This window comes from Ailuropoda melanoleuca, chromosome 12, assembly GCF_002007445.2.
Source record: "Ailuropoda melanoleuca isolate Jingjing chromosome 12, ASM200744v2, whole genome shotgun sequence".
Lineage (NCBI taxonomy): Eukaryota > Metazoa > Chordata > Mammalia > Carnivora > Ursidae > Ailuropoda > Ailuropoda melanoleuca.
Window position 1 is genome coordinate 2,104,381 of NC_048229.1, and position 19,605 is coordinate 2,123,985.

The 19,605-nt window shown below is 46.7% G+C and overlaps 1 protein-coding gene across 1 annotated transcript in view; it reads left to right on the top strand.

Moving 5' to 3' along the window:
• The window catches only part of TMEM132D (transmembrane protein 132D), a 540,026-nt gene that overhangs the window by 119,714 nt on the left and 400,707 nt on the right, over positions 1-19,605 (top strand). Inside the window, exon 2 of the mRNA XM_034639208.1 lies at positions 18,533-19,118. Within this exon, the coding sequence (XP_034495099.1) occupies positions 18,533-19,118 (586 nt within the window). The remainder of the gene's footprint in view (positions 1-18,532; positions 19,119-19,605) is intronic.

The window sequence follows — 19,605 nt, forward strand, 5'->3', positions numbered from 1 at the left end:
GGGGAGGGGCGTTAGTATTTCTCTAAAGGAGCCCCTTGTGCAGCCAGGATGGGGGGCCCTGCTGCAGCTCAGTCCTGCTTGGACAGAGTTGGGCGACTGCCAGTCAGGCTCAGAGCCACCCAGTTCGACTCCGGCAGTGAGTCGGACCCACTGGCCTGGGCCATCCCTCCCCTCTCCTGGCAGCGTCCTGATGTGGTTCTTGGTTTTGTCACAGTGACCTGGATTATTTGTGGGCCCTGAGAGAAAGAGACCATATCAGGTCCTCCCACCCTCTTTTGTTACTTGTTGAATTCTGTGCAAAGCATGATCCAGATAGAGCCCTATTGTGGTTGGATTCTTCCGTGGGCGGGACAGTCCCGTGTGATGATGTGTTGTTCGTACGTCTGGCTCCTGGGACCACGGCTGAGTCATTTCAAGATTTTGTTGTAATTTCCGACATTGTTGTAATTAGCCTGAGAGTAGGGGAAGACACATCGTGTTTGCGATGTTTTTATTAAAGCGGTGTCTTTAAATAATGGTATACGGCGTGTCTAATGCGGATCCATTCCACACGGAGGACAACTGCAAAATGTAGTCGCTATTAGAACATTAACTGTGTTCTTGATCATGAATCTTTAATGGCCCGCTTGAAACTGGTGTGTGTGTGTGTGTGTGTGTGTGTGTGTGGAGGGGGACCAGGGGCCGAGACCCCTGGTTATAAAATTTGATTGATAAATTCAGCCCTTAGGTAGCCGTGAGGAAGTCTGTAAACAAGCAAGTCCCGAAAGCCCTATTTGAAAAAGACTCACATATGTTCAGAACCAGATATTTCCTTTGTCAGGTGTAATAGCCTTGTCCGCGAGAGGCCGGCCATTTCATCAGAAGTTTGACCTGTTGGCGGTCACTGTTTCAGGCAGTGCTCCCCTGAAGAACCCCGGGCCCCAAATAGGCACTTGCTGCTAGAATAAATAATTTCTCGAGTCATTTTCGGAGCATCTGGGCTCCCTGGTGGTTATAGACGTCCGGGCTTCTGCGTGCTTTTCCTCTGGGAGACATGGAACGTTCCTTTGGGTTCACAGAAGTGGGTCCTTGGTGAATAAATGAGACAGAAACAATTAAGGGTTTGCCTGCCTGTGTCATTCACGCGGATTCAGAACTTTACAGGCGGACGGACTGAAAATCCAGGGATCATGTTACAGTGTTGGATGATCTCATATGACCACGTACGTCTCTGGTTCTCTTACGGACTCGAGCCTTTTTCTGTTCTAGGAAATGCGTTTTTCAGTTGTCGGACTGAACTGGATCTAATGGTTTCTCACGTCTTGACTTTTCAGGCTACACCTTGAGTATGTGGGCAGGTTTCGGTGGGTTTTTCATGAGTTTGGCCAGATCGCCATTTCTGAGAGTAGCGATATCGATAATAGGCTGGTGGATACGTGTGGAGCTCTGGCGTGGAGTAATTCACGTGGTCTCTCAACAAGGCTGAGGCACCTGCTGTTTGTATTGATGAAGACAGTGATGGGAAGAGAGACTGAATGATCTCCCAAAGCCACGCGGCCAGCAGGAGGGAAGGCTCGCTTGGGCTGCGATGGGTTACAGACCCGGCGGCCAGACCCACACCCTGCTTTCTCACCCACCCGCCGTCCTGCCTGAATTTCAGTGTCTGCTTGGCCCTTGTAACGGTGGCCAGAGTGAGTTGATTATTGGCTGTTTATTCCATGTTTTACGGAAAGGACGTAAATGTAGAGGAGAATAAATTATGAGTTGCAGTGGTCTGGGGCGTGTTCCTCTGACTCCTGTTTCTCCCCAAGATCCATAGAAAGGAAACGATGTCTTCTAACACCCAAGTTAGTGCTTTCATCATCCACCAGTTCCTGTCGTGCTGTGAAGCCAGGCCGTCTGGAGGCGAAGATGCTGGAATCAGGCGGAGCTCGGCCACTTTCTACCTCAATCCTGGCTCCGGATTTCACGTTATTAAGGAAGAGAAGCTCCTGTCTCCGCTGGACTCGACCGTGGGAGAAGAGAAGCCAAGAGCGGCCGGGGGCCAAGGACCTGAGTGAGCCACCCTGAAAATAAGCCCGTTAACTTTGGAGGGAACAGATGCTATTATATATACCCGGACCCTAACTCTTGATACTTCTGGATCCCCTAGATTTTGAAGTAAGAGGAATTACTTTGCTTAACTTTCTTAGATTTGGATTTTCTGACAGGTTTTACAAAAACAGTCAATAAGCAACACTTAACAACACTTGGGAGGTGGTTCCTCTCCCACTTATGTGAGGACTTTAAACTGAAGCAAAGCATATGTGTGTAAAATACAGTGGAGGCTACAAGGCAATCAAGTGTGGAATGTCACATTTCATACCATGCAGGAAACCAAGTGCACTCTCTTCTCTGGACTGCAGATTAATTACAGAGAGAAAAGGCCTTCTAGGATGGAGGTGGGCATGATCCCCTTTCAGGGCCACCATGTACAGTGGTTCAGGTTGTGTACTGCACAGGGGCTTCTGTGCCAGAGGACGTGTGGGGCCGGAGACCCATCTGAGTCCCACTCAGTGAGCTCTGCTGAGGGCTCCTGTGCCAGAGGACGCATGGGGCCGGAGACCCGTCTGAGTCCCACTCAGTGAGCTCTGCTGGCTGCCGTGAGACTACACTGGCCTGGAAACAAGGACACTTATTTCTAATTAACGTGAAGATGTCTTGTGTGTTAGTTGCAGCTCTGGTGGAACTCCAGCTCAGTGGAGTTGCCTACGCCATCCTGCCCTCAGATGCTGATCCCTGAACTGTAAATGCTGTGATCGTGCGAATTGGTGCCGCTGTTAATCGACAGTTGCCACCTGTGTTTCCTGTTGCTTCTGTAACAAATCCCCACACGTGCGATGTTTGAGACAACATACATTTGTTTGTCAGGCCCGTGGATCAGCAGTCTGGCGCGGGTCTCCCCGAGTCATCGGCAGGGTGTCATCAGGGTGGCGTTCCTGTCTGGAAGGTTTAAGGGAAGATCTGTGCCCTTCCTGTTTCCAGCTTCTGGAAGCTCTTACTGCCTTCCTTGGCCCCTGGCCCACTTCCTCCATCTGCAAAGCCAGCGGTGATGAGTTCAGTCTCATGTCCCATCACTCGAACCTCCATTTCTGCTTCCCTCTTTCACTTGTAAGGACCCTGCTGATTGCACGGAGCCCATGCACACATTCCAAGATAGCCTCCCTCGCGTAATCCCCCTGGCAAAGTTCCTTTTGCCACATGCGGTACCATGATCACAGGTGCTGGCATCCGGACGCAGTCATCTTTGGGGGGACATTATTCCACCTGCCATACGACTCTTAGCAAAAGCAGTCGGTTACACTGGGACTCATTGTGACGTTTCTAGTCTCTGGGCTGTGATAGACGTACCTTGCAGCTCAGCATTGGTTTCCAGGCAGGTGCAGGCTCTGATTTCACGGTCTGTCCGGGAACTCGGGCAGCCCAGCTCGCTCCCGGCACTGGGGAAGGCCTTGACACCCAGAGCCTCATCTCACTTCCCAGGTAACTGTGTCAGAAAGTCTGCTTTGGAGAATCATGTCGGGCATTCGGTGTCTCTTTGATGCCAGAGACGGGCCTCTTCCTGGCTGCGTTGTTTTCAGTCCATTCAAGTTTCCCGTCTTCAAATTGCTTTCAAGCCATACTTGATACTACAGACCTGAAGCTCCCCTCCCTCCTCCCTCTTTCCCTCCCCCTTCCTCCCTTTCCTACCCCTTCCCTTCCTCCCCCTCCTTTCTTCCAGTCTCCCTCCCTCCTCCTTCCTTCCCTTCCTCAGTCTTCCCTCCCCTCCCCGGTCCCTTCCTTCCCCTCTTCCCTCCCCCTCCCTCCTTCTCCCCTTCCTCCCTTCCTCTCTGTCCTGTCCTTCCCCTCCTTCCCCTTCCCTCCCCTCCCCGCCTCACCTTTTCTTTCCCTCTCTCTTATCCTCCCTCAGGAAATATGGTATATTGATTAAATCACTCAAAAGGACTTTGCCCTCAGAAAGTGGGGAAGGACAAGAAGAATTCTTCGTGAGGTTTTTAAATGCTATTTAATCCCAGAACTAACTAAACATGAATGTAAACAATCTTAAAAACATTATGAGATGTGACAGTCTACTAGTTTTAATATGCAACTACTTGATGAAGTCCCTTCCCTGCGTACTGAGTGTGCGTTTGGGGGGGGGGCGGCCAGGGTGACGTCAGGGCTCGGAACCCACACTGCATCTTCCAGCCGGAGACTCAGCGCCCACGACCTTCTTCGGTGCAGGTCTGGGGGTAATGAGCTGCCGACCCCACCACGCGAGATTGGCTCTTCGCTGTTTGCCCAGCGTCCCTTCATTTATCCATTTGTTTATTCTTTACTTCGTACATTTGCTTATTGTCCCTCCGTGCCCTGGTGTCGTGCTAGGCCCTGAATATGGATAGCCCCCGGAACAAGCCAGCTCAGGTCTCCACCTCCAGGGACCTGTCAAAGAAGGAGGGGTCTGCAGATTCAATCAGGAAAACAAACAGAAAAGGCAATCTAAGATAGGAAGCAACTAAGCAGGGCATGAGAAAATGACCGGGTAGGGCTCCTTCAGGCCACTGAAGGTGCCTCTTAGGTCAAGACCTGAATTGGGAGGGTTAGCCATGCAGAAGGCCTAGGGGAGAGCATTTTGGGCAGAAGAAAGGGCCAGTGCAAAGGCCCCGAGGCAGGCCTTGAAGAGAGAGCGTGCAGGGCAGTGTGAATGGAGGCAGGTAGACAAGAGGGGCTGTGGCAGTCGGAGAGAGGCCCTAGGCTCATCCTAACAGTCTTTACGTCTGTCCCATCCCAGACCCACTGAATCAGAGGCCCTCTGAGCCATTCTGATTCAGGCCACAGTTGGGGAAGCACTGAGCTCAGTGATAGGAAGAGAGTTTTGCTTCTTTGTGTTGGACTCTTTGCAATCTCAGAAATTATGGCGGGAACTCACACGCCTCCCTCTCTACTAGTTACCAAGTAAGACCATCGTGTACTTACAGAATTTGGGTGTAGACACTTCAGTGAAACATGCCAGGTCAGGACGGGGCCAGACCTGCATATGGTATTTTTTGCTGTGCTTGGCTGGTTACATTTTTTAAAATTACATTGGATTTACCCTCTCTCCCTCCTAAAAGCACAAAGCTCTTCCACACACATTATTTGAAGGAATCTTGCAGTTTTTAATTAGGAGAAAAAATTCTGGAATAAGAGGGATCTACATTTGAACAGCGACACACACACAAATTCTTCTGCAAATGGATTTTTATGTATGCATGCAGTCATGAATGCCGTCTGCACGTTGCTGCATACAAGAGAACCATTTAATCGAAATTCGCTAGAATAGTGATTCTCAAACTGGAGCCTCTTCTGGAATCCCTTGGGGATCATTATGTGAAGGTTGCTGAGCCCCGGCCCCAGAGTGTCTGAGTCAGAGGGTCTGTGGTGGGACCCGAGGATTTGTGTGTCTGACCAGTTCCTAGGTGATTTGATACTGCTGGTGTGGGAACCGCACACGGAGGTCACACTGCTAGAACGCAGAGCTCAGGGAAGACCACTCTGTCATAAAGCTAGGGGATAGGTTCAGCTGTCAGGAACCGAAGCTGGAAAGCAGTGGAGCTGAAACTAGCTGGGAGTTCTCTTGTTCATAATGTTCAAGCTAACATGGCAGCGCTTTGGTTGGCTGGGACCCAGACCCTTCTATCTCGTTGCCCTTGTGTCCACAGCCCATGTTTCCTTCTCAAGGTTCAGTGTGCTTGCTCCCTGCTCTGACTTCAGCCCTCGTGTCTGCTCTGTCATCGGAGGAGGAAGGAAGGGGAGGAGCAGAGGGCACAGCTGCTCTGCTTATCACTTCTTGGTAAAATTAGAAAACCCATCTTGCTTATGTGCCTTTGACTAGCGCTGTCCGGTGAAGCCACTTGCCGCCTGTGGCTGTTGACTTCAATTAATTGAAATTAAATACAATTTAAAAAGTCAGTTTCACAGTAGCTCTATCCATATTTCAGCTGCTCAAGTGGCTTGTGGCCACTGTTTTGAGCAGCACAGATAAATAAATGTTCATGATCCTGGAAATTTCTACTGAACCACGATGGGCTAGAGCTTAGGAAGGTAGACATTCCTGCCACTTGAGAATTTGGTCCCCCCCAAGCAGGTGGTCCTCATTAAAATTGGGGTCCTATTGTTATAAATAAACATGAGAACTGATTTTACAGAATAAACGACCAAGGGCACATACTAAGTAAAAGGAATCTCAGGCTGAGCCAAATGCTAGATCTTAGATGCTCTTAAGGTGTTTTGAAACTCTGACACTCAGAATTTAATGAAGTCCTAGATTTGCCTCATTTTAGTCACAGCCTGATGACTTTGAGCTAAAGGATGATATCGACATTTAACTATTAGCTTCATATTTTCATTCATTTTATGTATGTAAACTCATGATCTATCTATATCTATCTATATATGAATTTATATAGATGCACATTTGTATCCTAATGGAGACACAACAGTGAACAAACTCAAAGTTCCTGCTTTCACGTAGCTGCCGTAGTATTGGGCCAATGAACATATAATTCATCATATATGTATGAATATGTATGAAGAATTTGTTATATATTGTGTGATTTATGTATATACTAAATGATATGAAGCCAGTATATAGAGAAAAATCTATTCATTCAATTAATATTCACAGGGCACATTCTGTGTGAAAGATGCTCACACAAGATAGAAGACATATATTGCCCACATCAGAGAGGAAGGTTATGTAATATGTTAGAGGTGATGTTTGGGAAGGAAAAAGGCAGATGTGGAGCCAGGGTGGGAGGTGAGGAGAACCAAGGAGAGGGAGTTTGCTATTTTATGCAGAGGGGAGTGAAGGCCTCCAGGGGACGTTCCCCGGGAGACGTGATCAGGAAGAAGAGAGGGAACAAGACTTGGAGCAGGAACCCTGGGATGCCAGGTCAGGGGGAGGCCATGCAAGGGCTCTGGGGCAAATGCATGGTTGGTGTGTCTGAGGCGTAGGGGAGGGTGACCATGGTCAAGGTCAGAGAGGTAACAGGCTAGACCCTTTAAGGTCTTTGGGATTTCATTTGGACTTCAGAATTTTCTCTGAGTGAATCACTGGAAGGGTTTCTGCAGAGGAAATGCTGACTGGTTTCTATTTTTTGCAGAGTAACTCTGGCTGCTCTATTTCTTCACCTATACCATATACTATATAATACACTATGGGATGTGTCATGTCCCGCATGCTGGGTAACATGCCATGTAGTATTTAGTATACTGTATGGTGTGGGGACACTGTAGAGCATAGAATATACGAGAAGGGGCAAGGATGGAGGCACACTGACCAGTCAGGAGGCTGTTACAATAATCCATGCGAGTGATGGAGGTTGTTTGGTGCAGAGTAGCTGTACTCTGTATTCACTTTCTATCTCTGTGGGTTCACACTTTGCCCTTTTCCTCCCCACCCTGTCCCCCGAAATGGTAACCTTCATGAACTGCATCACGTGGCTTCCTTGCTGTCTTCTTGCGTGTGGCTTTGGCTACAGGAGGATAAAGACAGGGATCCAAGGTCGAGGAAGAGGGTGTGGGCTGGCGGAGCCTGTGTTTCTCCTCTGAGGACCACTGCTCTGTTGGGCAGCCCTCCTTCTGCTGTGGCCACAGCCGTCCAGCACCTGCTCTTGCATGTGCCCTTTGCAACCTAGGAATGTGTTGTTTTAGCTCTAACTGCTGCTAGCTCGGGGTGAATCTTTATCTTTGCCCTATCTTTACACAACCCATCTTAAACAATCCTCAACTACCGATTTTAGCAGGATGACTGTTCTCTGCAGGGACATGGACTGATAGACAGTGGTGGTGGGAATGGACAGAAGAGTTCAGATTCTAGATATGTTTTTAAGGCACAGCCTGGATCTCATGTATATGGATTAGATATGCAGTATGAGAGGAGAAGAGTAACTTAGGATTCTAAGTTTTTGTCAAGGATAGTGGACGGATGAAGTTGCATTGAGGTGGGGACACCTGCAGGAGGAGAGGTTTTAGAAGGACCAGTGAAGAGTTGTATTGGGGCATGTCGGATTTTGGATGCCTATGAGAGCTCCAAGACAAGGTGTTGAGAAGGGAGAGGGATGGGGTGATGTTTGAGGAAAGGTCCAGTCTGGAGATGTGAACTTAAAGCCAAGAGACTGAATGGGACCAGAAAGGGGATGAGTGAAGATAACAAGAGGTCATCTGAGGGCCAAGCTCTGGGCACTCTCAACAGGTAGAGGTGGACAGTGAAGAGGAGCCAGCAAAGAAGAAATGGGAGAAGAGACGTGGGACCCTGGAGGTGAACACCAAAGAGTACAAGTCCTCATTTCTCTCTTTTCCCTTGTCTGTCTCAAATTCATGTTTTAAAAGTAATCATCAAAAAGACATTCCAAAATGCAGTTCGTTTCTGGAATGCATGAGAGATTCTTCTGTACACAGCACATGATTCAAATTAAAAATAATAAATGATCTTCAGAGATAATGAGAAAATTTAGGGGAAAAAACTTAAGGAGACAATTAACACTCTAAATCTCACCAGGTAGATACAACTCGTGTTCATATTTGGTGTACTTTGGATCATTCTGCCCTTATGGGGATATACTGTATTTTATTATTACTGAGGCTTTCTTTTCATATGGAGTATCTCTAAAATTGTGGTGTTTTAAATTTCCTGGTGTTCTGAAATCAGTTATGATGGAGTTCACATTGCTGTCCTCCTAGTATCAACTGCTTTCCAGGTCATACCTGTTCATATTTCATTGCTGCTATGTGTAAATATTTTTAAATACATTTTCAATAAGTATAACGTAAAAAAATGAAAATAAAAAGCTTTGTGTCATAGTTTAATCTCTTAGTGGTGCGTAAAATAATGGTTTATTTTTAAATTAATGGGATCTTAAGAATATATGAAATATGCATCTTTGTATTATAAATGAAATATCCTCTTTTTTCTTCAATCAGTAATAAATTGTGTGATATTTGCTTCAGGCTAGTTGACCAGACTTCCTACTGAGTAGAAAAGCTGAATAATAATGGCAAAAAAATATGCTTTAAGGCATTAGTGAACTATCGAGGCAGGCAGGATATCAAGGAATGAAGAAGTCAGGGAGAAGGGAGGCACACTGTAGTAAATCTAACATTCTGAGATGTTTTCCCCTTGGGACATTTGCTTATGCTTTGTTGGTACAAGACAAAGAAACATAGAAGCTGAGAAGAAAGTGGTAGCTAAGAGGCAGGAAGCTGAATGAGGTTTTCACGGTCTCATGATGCTGGGCAGACAAAAAATAGTTTATTTTATGCCCAGGAATGGGGTGAACTCTAGGCTTTCAGAGAGATTTTCTGAAGGCTTCACCTTGTGTGTAACAAAAATACTGGAAATAACTAGTCTTCACAAAGACAGTAATCCAGTTTCAAGTCAGGTCAACTCCTACTGTGTGAAGATAGTACAACCCTATTTTACCTGCTTTCCAGAAGCCCATTAAGTCATCCCTGGACAAATATAACTCCCATCTTTATATTCTGGGTATTCCTGGATAACCCTTTATTCACAGTGCCTCGCACTGAACAGAAATGCTCTAGGCAAACCAGAAGACAAGATGAAGTGAACAAAGTAGATTATAGAAACATACCCAGAGGTATACAGATATTAGAGTTGAGCTGCTAGACACATAATTTTGAATAAATGCGATGCATGTGCTTAGGTAAGCAAACAACAAGATTGGAAATTTTAGCAGAAAAGTAGAGTCTACAAAATAAAATGTTTTGGGAATTTCAGACTGAAAAAGTATAATTACTGAAATGAAAATCTCCAGATATGTATTATAATGCAGATTAATCAGAGCTGGACTGAAAAATAGACCTGTAGAAAATACACAGAACTAGAGAGATATAAAAAAATTAAGTAAGAAGAAATATGGTAATAAACATATGTGACATTGTGTAAAGTTCTAACTGAGGTAGGATTGGAGTCCCAGAGAGAAGTACCCAGAGGTGTAAGAAGGTATAAAGGATCTGAAGAAATAACAGCTGAGAATTTTTCAAAACTAGTGAGAGATTTTAAGGTGGTTATTCATGAAAGAATATGAAATCTCAGTAGAATAAACACACACCCCCCTCGACCCTCCCAGCTCCATCCCCACACCTAGATGCATACCTATACAAATCTTAAGAAATTTTCTGAAAACAAAAGACAAAGAGAAAATCCTAACAGCGTCCACAAGAGGAAGAGAACAGTGATCTTGAAAGGAGCAATACAAGCCTTACAGCTGACTTCCACACATAAATTATGGACATAAGAAGACAGTGGACTGACACCAGTAACGTGCTCAATGAACGTAACTGCACATGTACAGTTGTATGTGTGCTGAAAATATTCTCAAACATAGGTGAGATAAATGATTTACATCAACAAAGCCTGAGACAAAGTGCCTCCAGAGCACACACAAACAAGATACTGAAGAGTATTATTCGTTAGATGTAAGACGAGCCCAGAGGAAGCATCACCATTCAGTAAAAGAAGACTAGCACCAGAAACTGTAAACACGGTGGTAAATCTCAATAACACTGGCTGTTGGCACGAACAGTAGCCTTTGAGTTTTAAAATACAGATGGCAAGTCTGTTAACTTGTCTTTCTTGTCTTCTCGTTATTAGCCATTCTGACAGGTATAAGATGTTTATCTTGTAATTTTGATTTTCCTTTCCCTGATGACGAGCGATGTTGAGCATCTTTTCATGTGTCTCGGCCGTCTCTATGTCTTCTCTGGAAAAAAGGTCTCTTCAGGTCCTCTGCCCCCCTTTTTAAAGTTTTTATTTATTTATTCATTTAAGTAATCGTTACACCCAATGTGGAGCTCGAACTCATAACCCCACGATCAAGAGTCACATTGTCTTCCAACTCAGCCAGCCAGGCACCCCTACTCTGCCCATTTTTAATTGGATTACTGTTGTTATTATTACTATTATTTGGTGTTGAGTTGTGTTCTTTATATATTATGGGTACTAACCCTTTATTGGATATGTCATCTGCAAATATCTTCTCCTGTTCAGTAGGTTGTCTTTTAATTTTGTTGACTGTTTCCTTCACTGTGCAGAAGTTTTTTATTTTTATGTCGTCCCAATAGTTTGTTTTTCCTTTGATTCCCTTGCCTCAGGAGATACGTGTAGAAAAATATTGCTACAGCTGATGTCAGAGAATTAACTATCTCTGCTCTCCTCTGGAATTTCGATGGGTTCAGGTCTGCATGTAGGTCTTTAATCCATTTGAGTGTGTGTGTGGTGTAAGAAAGTGGTCCAGTTTCATTCTTTTGCATGTTGCTGTCCAGTCTTCCCAACACCGTGTATTGAAGAGACTGTTTTTCCCCCCATTGTATATTCTTTCCTCCTTTGTTGAGGCTTATTTGACTATAAAATCATGGATTTATTTCTGGACTCTCTACTCTGTTCCATTGATCTGTGTATCTGCTGTGTGCCAGTCCCATACTGCTTTGATCACTACAGCTTTGTAGAATATCTTGAAATCTGGGATTGTGATGCCTTCAGCTTTGTTCTTTGTTCAAAATAATAGTGGGAGAATTGAACATATGCCTCAGTAACTAAGTAACTAAGAGACAAAGCGGACAAAATTTCCATAAGAGTAAAGAATATCTTGGGGCGGCTGGGTGGCTCAGATGGTTAAGCATCTGCCTTTGGCCTGGGTCATGATCCCAGGGTCCTGGGATTGAGTCCTGCCTCGGGAATCTCTGCTCAGTGGGGAGCCTGCTTCTTCCTTTCCCTCTGCCCCTCTCCCCGCTTGTTCTCTCTCTCTCTGTCTCTTGCTGTCTCTCTTTCAAATAAGTAAATTTAAAAAAATATCTGGACAATACAAATTTTAAAAAAATTGGAGGCACAAAACATTTTTTTTCAGGTATATAAGAGAGAGGGAGAGCAGCAAAGGAGGGGCCATGGAGGCTGTATTTGGTGAATGACCAGCAGCCACTGAGAATGGTGGGAGTGGAGGTTAAGTGTGGTGGGAGCGAAACACCGAGACTGGGCCAGGAGGAGAACAGTAAATGCCAGGACGTCGTGAATGCTGAGCTGTAGGGTGTGAATTTTACGTGGGAGTCATTGGGCAGCTGAGGAAACCTTTTTAAAGTTAACAAGATGGACAGCAACAAAGTGATAGGATCACAGTGGAATGTGGGGAGTAAACCCCCAGTGTTCAGACCAACAGGGAAACGGGTAGCGGCTGGCTCTGGCTGGAGGCAGGGAGGGTGGTACCTGATCTGTAGGGTGTGCCAATTTCCCTAGTGGATCCAGGGCCTGGAGTCACCGGATGTCGGGCTGGAAGGAGGTGTGGGGTCAGCTCCTGTTGCCTGTCCCGTCAGCACCAGCTTGCCACCCATCACACCCACCTCAGGCTCAGCACGGCACTATTGTGCAACCTTGGCCATGGTGTGGGTCCCTTTGACTCTTGGTTTCCTTATCTGCAAAAGAAGAAAAGCATATGAAACAACAGAGGTGATGCTTTCAATGATTAAAAGACAAACACAGGAAGGCCAGAGGTCTCACCTTGGTCCCCAGGGCAGCGTTCCTGCCTCTCCAGCTGCCAGAGGCTGCCTCCATCCCTTGGCTCGTGGCCCCTTCCTTCAATTCAGAGCCAGCAAGGAGTAGCTTCTCTCTCCTCTGACCTGCCTTTCTCGTATTAGGGTTCTTGTGATTACATCGGGCATACCTGGATAATCCGGGGTAATCTCCTCATCTCAGAATCTAACTGGATCACATCTGCAAAGCCCCCTTTGCTGTGGAAGGTCACATATTCCTAGGTTCTGGGGGTTAGGTTGTGGATATCTTTGGGGGGGGCGTTATTTAGCTTATGACAGTGACCATAGATGACCACGTGTGTTGGTGTGGGTCTGTGTGTGCCTGTGTACATAGAGCTGTCTGTGTGCATGTTTATAATAGCGTATATGTGCGTGTGTAGGAATATGAAGAGAAGCAGAGAGATGAGGTGGTACGTAGGGGAGGATTTGGAGTCCAGGGTGTTTTGTTTTTGAAGTTGGCATATACTGTATTTCAGAATAGCATTATTTCAACGTGACATGTGAAACATTACAGTATTTTTAGTATTGAAGCGAGTTACCCAGTTCATAAGGAGGAAAAGCTGATGTAGGAGCTTGAGGGAGAAAGTTGCTGGAACTTAAGGATGTTTTTCTTTTAATTGAAATGGGTTTTTGGTGAGGATTGTCAAGGAAATGGACCTTATATATATATGTTATATATATAATATAATATTTTATACTCATATATAATATTAAAATATACATTTATACCAGTAAACCTATATATATATGTAGATACATATATGTTATATGTAATATATACAGTAGGCACCGACGGGTAGCAGATTTTAAGTCACTGGCCCATTTGCTGCAGGGAGACAAGACAGTTCCTTCCTGCTGAATTCTGTTTTCTTAGTGGAGTGCAGGCCACCTGCTCAGAATGTGTTGGGTGTGGGGTGGGGTGGGAGCTATGGATGGACTGTTGATTATTCGTCTTTGTGTAGGGTAACTATCTGTGCCCAGGAGTGGAAAGGAGCACGGCAAGTGAGCTGAGGCAGTTAGGGACTTTGATTTGGGTCTGTCATCTTGAATACTTTCAAATCCAGATTCCTGGAGGCACATCTCAGTCTGTGGCTTTCAGAATTTTCTGGAGTCCACAGCTTCTTGTAGGGCACAGCTGTCTGTAAAGTCATCCTGTTCCTGCCTCTCCCCCACGCCCACTGTTACCTCTCCTCACCCCTGAGGCTCACTGACCTTGGGCGAGGTCACAGCAAACATGAGTGTCCACATGGTTTCCCCGTCCACCTCCCTCCTGTGGGCTGTCTGCCTCATCCTGGGGCTTTGTTGTTCTAGACGAGTTGGTCTCCTCTGCACCGTGAAGCGATCTTCGTTTGCTCTGGAGGGAAGCGATCTCTTCAAGGATATATAATTCTATTTGTTTTTGACATTAATAAATGTCTCGTATAGTGTTACCTGGCGACAGATTGTCTCTATACTTGTGGCGGGTGCAGCATGACGGACAGGCTTGTCGAGTCACTGTTGTTACACCTGAAGCCAACGCAACATTGTGTCGACTCTTCTTCAAGAAAAAAATAATAAAAAAATGTGTTCAGGAAAGATCCAAAAAGGTGGTGCTCTGTGTTTCCTTGGAATTAGGTGAAATATTTATTTTTTTAAATCAGGAATGTTTTCTTTTCTCTGCTGTCTTTACATGATGCTGCTTTGGGGTTTTTCTGGTATTTTCCCAAGAAGCCCCACTATCTGCGTTGAACAACCGATGTGTGACTCACATGTTGGCAGCCTGACCCCAGCCTTTTTTATTTCTTTGTCTTTAACATTTACCTTTAGGGAAAGCTTCCAAAGTTCCCTATCTCATTTGATAAATTCAATTTTCTGCTTTTTCAAATCTGTTTTATTGCCTCTGGAGCCATGTTAAATCCCGTGCGTCTAATCCTGCCAGATCTCCTTCCCCCTTAGCCTTTATTGCGTTATAAGTAACAAAGGGCCTGTATGGTCTGGATCGTTGAGGGCTTGAAAGCTGCTCTGTGTAAAATGCACTTCCATATTCTTCGGTAAATATTCTTCAAAGCTATATCGTTTCTCTACCTCCTGAATGCCTTCTTAAATGTTTTTCTTTGATTTTACAGCTCTTGTGTATAGATCCATTCCTCTTCTGCTTTTTGTTTGTTTATTTGTGTTTTCTCTTTCACTCTCCTCTGTGAGGGGAGTCTTGCAGGACAGTTTCCCTTCACATAATGGAGTGTGTTCTCCTCGTCCCAGGTTTTCGCTCACTCCAGTTGATGTTCACACCAAGCATTCACCTGGAGGGGCCGCCGATCCTGGTTACCTCGCTGTGCCCCTGTGGCTTGTAGCGTGAGCCTTGTGAGGGTCCATCAGGCTTTTGATGCTCCCAGCAGGGGACCCAGGGCCCCAAAGCTTCTGTGCTCTGGACTAGGTTAGGGTTGACCTGGACCCATCCCAGCAGCACAGGGAGGTGACCTCACACCTCCTGTTCCTTGTTAGCAAGACACCCTAACTCTTAGGGGCTTTCCGTGCATGTGGCCAGCCAGTCTTACTCTTGGGTCTTTGAACTCAGCTCATTGCAAAAGTTACCCGCCAGCCTCAGGAACATCACCAAGTGGGCGACCGACCATGGGGTACACGGATTTTGTTCTTAGAAATACCAGGGGAATTTCTCTCAGGCTGCCTGCTGTTTTCTTTTTATGACCTCGTGCTTAGGGTTGCCAGATTTAGCAAATAAAAATACAGGATTCCCCAGCGACATTTGAATTTCAAATCAACAACAAATTTATTTGCCTTCTCTTATATACATGCCCCTGTAATGTTTCTGTTTATTGGAAATTGAGATGTAATTGGGTTCCTGTATTTTATCTGGCAGCATTAACCGTGCTGTATTTTTTGCATGTGGCGTTCGTGTCCCATGTGACCTCTCAGGAATCCCCGTGGTTCCTGCTGTCATCCTGGACTTCATGTTCAACACAGGTGATGATTCTTTACCTGCTACCCCATCCCCTCAGGTACTGCTTTCCAGTTGGCCCAGGGAAAAATGTAGAGGTCGGTGCTCAAATTGCCATCTAGCCCATCCATCTTTCTTAAAAGTATTATTTAGGGAAAAATTATGTTTCAAAAAATGCTAAAATTAATATAAAATATCTCCAACTCCACTAAATTGCTTTAAGATGGGAACATAGAGCTTTCCTTCAAATTAGCGTTTAAGGCCATGGCATCGAAATCAAATGTAATTTTTTTTCTTAATGGGTTATTAATTGAGATTTACTGGTTATCTGACATCTTCCTCATGTTTGTGTAGAATCGGTGTTTGTAGGTTATAGGAGCTGCCCCTGTGGGGATTCAGGGGTAATGAATTTTGCTTCTTAGTCTGTTCTGTGCATTGTGGAACAGAATTGGCATTATTTTTGCAGTTTGTTTTAAAAAAAAAAGAATAAAAAGTATAAGTAAATACCATGAGCTTTAGGTCAACTTGGAGCACTTTTAAGCAATAAACATTGAGGTCAGATACCAGGAAAAAGACAAACAGGCCATTAGAAAGCTGTGCAAGAAAGCTTAGAAATTACTTCCCTTTCAGGGATGTTTGCAGTGACCCCCTATTGCTTTCCCGAATAAAGTCAGAGGACCCATGGTCATTGTCCTTGGAATATGTAATTGGTTGCACAATTATGTTTGGTGTCCTTAAGGAGTAGGGGTCTGGTGTTGGACAGAAGAGTTCTCACCGTCTTGGTGTCTAGCGTGGATGTTTAACTCTCTGCAACCTGGTAGTCTGGTTTTGGCAGTTTCTGGAATGAATTGAGAAGCTGGTATGAGACACGTCAAGGCAGTTGTTCCGAGGAGTGCCAACGTGTATTTTTGAGAATCAGGAGACACCGTCTCATTGATGTAGGTCTTTTTGGGGATCTCCCTGCACGGAGAAGCTTCTATCTTCCTTGGCCCCAAATCACTAAACTTACGTGGAACTCTTGATGGGGTCGAGGGTTCTAATGGGGTCGAGGGTTCTAATTATAGAGAGATGGCAGAGAGAACACAATATCCAAAATCCTTCTGTAAAAATATAATCCGCTCTTTGTAATATTAATGTCATAATGCTTTGTTGATCCATCCATTCATGCATTTATCAAGTATTTATTGAGTACCTGATATTTTCCAGGTGCTCTCCTAGGGACTGTGAAAACATGTTGCAAAGGACCCAGAATCAGTCGTGGGAAACATTCCAGAGAAGTGACTTTATAATGCCACCTGGGGAGTGACAGGGATGTGGCAGAGGGTGGGGAGGGGGGACCCAGTGAAGGGATGAAGCATTTGGTGCAGAATCTTAGCAGAAAATGCACCCCTGTTCTTTGCTTTCACTAAAACTCACGTGGGCAAGTACAGGGTTATACGAAATATGAATCCTGAGTGATTTCCAGAAAGTTTAAAAAATGTAATCCTGTCAAGGAATGAAGTATCTGGTTATACCTGTGATATTTTGATTTTTGGGAAAGAAATTCCTATTTATTAGGTTAAACCACATGGAATTGCTGCTCGGGTCAGTCAAAACGGCTCACTTCTCAGCAGTTTCAAATGGCTCAGCACCACACAAATCTTGGTTGCTTCCTTGGGGTCAGTCTGGCATGGGTAACGTGGTAATGCTCCTGAATGAAGGGGGTTCTTCCCTGGGGGCTGTGTGCACACTTGGGACCAATGTCCGACTGGCAGCTCGTCCAGAAGTGGCGTGAGTGCAGCCTGGCGCCCTGCAGTGCTGCAGCTGGATGGGGCTTTGATGGCCTGGTCGGGGCCCTCACTCTGCACACCAGCCCGGCGGAGGCCAAGGGGTTCAGCGACTGGCCTGTCACCTGGGAGCATGTGCGGCGATGCCGTGCACAGGACCCCGTCTCTGAGTTCTTTGCTTTCTCCTCCGCTCTCAGATAGCCGCCGGGGTCCAGACTCAGGTGGGCGTTTTGCATCAGAACAGGCGTTCACGTGGGCCTTTGAAGCAGGTTGGCACAGTGAATGTCAGGGCCCAAGTCACTTTTATTGCAGAATAACCAGGGATAATCACATGGCTACTAATGAGAAGGGCTTTGTACGACTTGTGGAACTTTGCCTAGAAAGTCAGCGTTCTCAAAGCCAATAATTTCCATTTCTAAAACCCGTTAAATTGGTCCTTGCATTGTGTAATTTCTATGTCTGTGTTTTTCTTACAGAAGATAAGGCACGCTGTAAAAATAGCAGTTTGGTTTTTTTCTTTTTTTTTCCCCCTTCCTGATGGAGGGATATGTTCAGTAAGGGAAAAAAAAGAATGCCTTTTGTGCTCTGGGATCAAAACAGCTTTCAGGGAGATGTGGCTGTCATGAAAGGGATGTGTTCCCTGGGGACGTGGGATGTGTGCCTTACACACTGGGGCCAGACAGGACGCAGTGAGGTCCCCTCCCGGAGGGCTCCTCATGGCACCTCCTTCCGGGCTGTGCATCTGTCAGCTGAACCCCGAGGGGCGTGTGTGGTGTCCGCGTGATTGTGAGTGCCCGTCTTCATGTACCTTCTCCCCGAGTCCTTTATCGAACCCCGGGGACCGGAGTGTCCTTAAGTGTAGCGTGTGTCACAGGGACATGGAACAGAGGTCAGGTGGGGTGTGGACGCAGCATCAGCGCCCTTGCTGAGACGGTTTTTCCCGCTCCTGGTCTCAGTCTGTCTGGTGGCGTTAACGGGACAGCCTCCTCTGTCTGAGGCCAGCGTGCTTTTAAGACTTCCTACTCCCGGGTGATCTCTCCTTTTAGCAAAATGAGCGCATCGTAGGCATAACCCCACTGTCAAAACAGCGTACTTAGTGTCAAGGGAGTGGATCGTGTAAGAAGTTTTGGAGGCAGTGCTGCATGGTTGGGACAAAGATGGCGATGGGCAACGCGGGGGTATGAAGCCGTCGAAAGTCCTGTTAGCACTGGCCTGGGTTCCTAACGCCTGCGCTCCGGTTCCCTCCTGACAGTGACCGACAGCCGAGGGGTCCTGGAGAGCGTCCAGAGGTTCTCCTTGCTGCCCACCTACCTCCCCGTGACCTACCACATCCACAACGCCGACGTGTCCTTCTTCCTGAAGGAGGCCAACCAGGACATCATGCGCAACTCCAGCCTGCAGTCCCGTGTCGAATCCTTCCTGATTTACAAAGCCAAGCGGCTGCCCGTGCTCAACGCCAGCTATGGGCCCTTCTCCATCGAGCAGGTGGTGCCCCAGGACTTAATGCTGCCCTCCAGCCCCTTCGGATTCACCAACAAGTTCTCCCTCAACTGGAAGCTGAAGGCGCACATCGTGCGGGACAAGGTGTACCTGAGCCGGCCCAAGGTGCAGGTGCTGTTCCACGTGCTGGGCCGGGGGCTGGACGAGGCCGTGCCCCACTTGCAAAGGATTGGGAGCGTCTTCCTCTACCAGACGGGCGGCCGACCGGTGCTGAGGGAGCTGCGTTTGGACAGCAACGTGGCCATCCTGTACACAGCCCGGACGGCGAGGCAGGGCGACGTGCTCACCTTCCCCGTGGCCGTGTCCCGAAACTGCAGCGCGGATCGCTTCACGCTGAGGTGAGTCCCCGGGGGCACCTGTCCCTGCGCCCCCGGGGCGGGCGGGGCCTCCAGACCCCCACTCTCAGACCCCAGGAGCTGCGTTCGCGCCTTCCCAGGTGCAACGCCTTCTAAATGTCATAAACCCCCTGGTCAGGGTAAAATGGAGAGAATAGTTTGCTCTTTCCCAGTTGGCACTTTGGTGGTGAAGACATTCTGATTTACAGGACAGTCCAGACACCCCCAGAACAGCCGGCGGGACGCGGATCTGCGCCCTCGGCCTGAGCATGGGGTCTCCTCAGAAGCTTGAGGAATGCGAGGGTGGTCCCGCCGGGCCCTTGGCACATCGGGGAGTCAATAGCTCACAGTCGAGTCGAGTCGCAAATGGGATGGCAACAGTTGTCTGAAGGAGAGAGGATACAGTTTTGCCAACTCAAATCTATTCCAAGTCTGTGAGTTCTAAGTAGGATATGGTCCCAACCTCACTTAGTTTGTTTCTCTCTGGAAA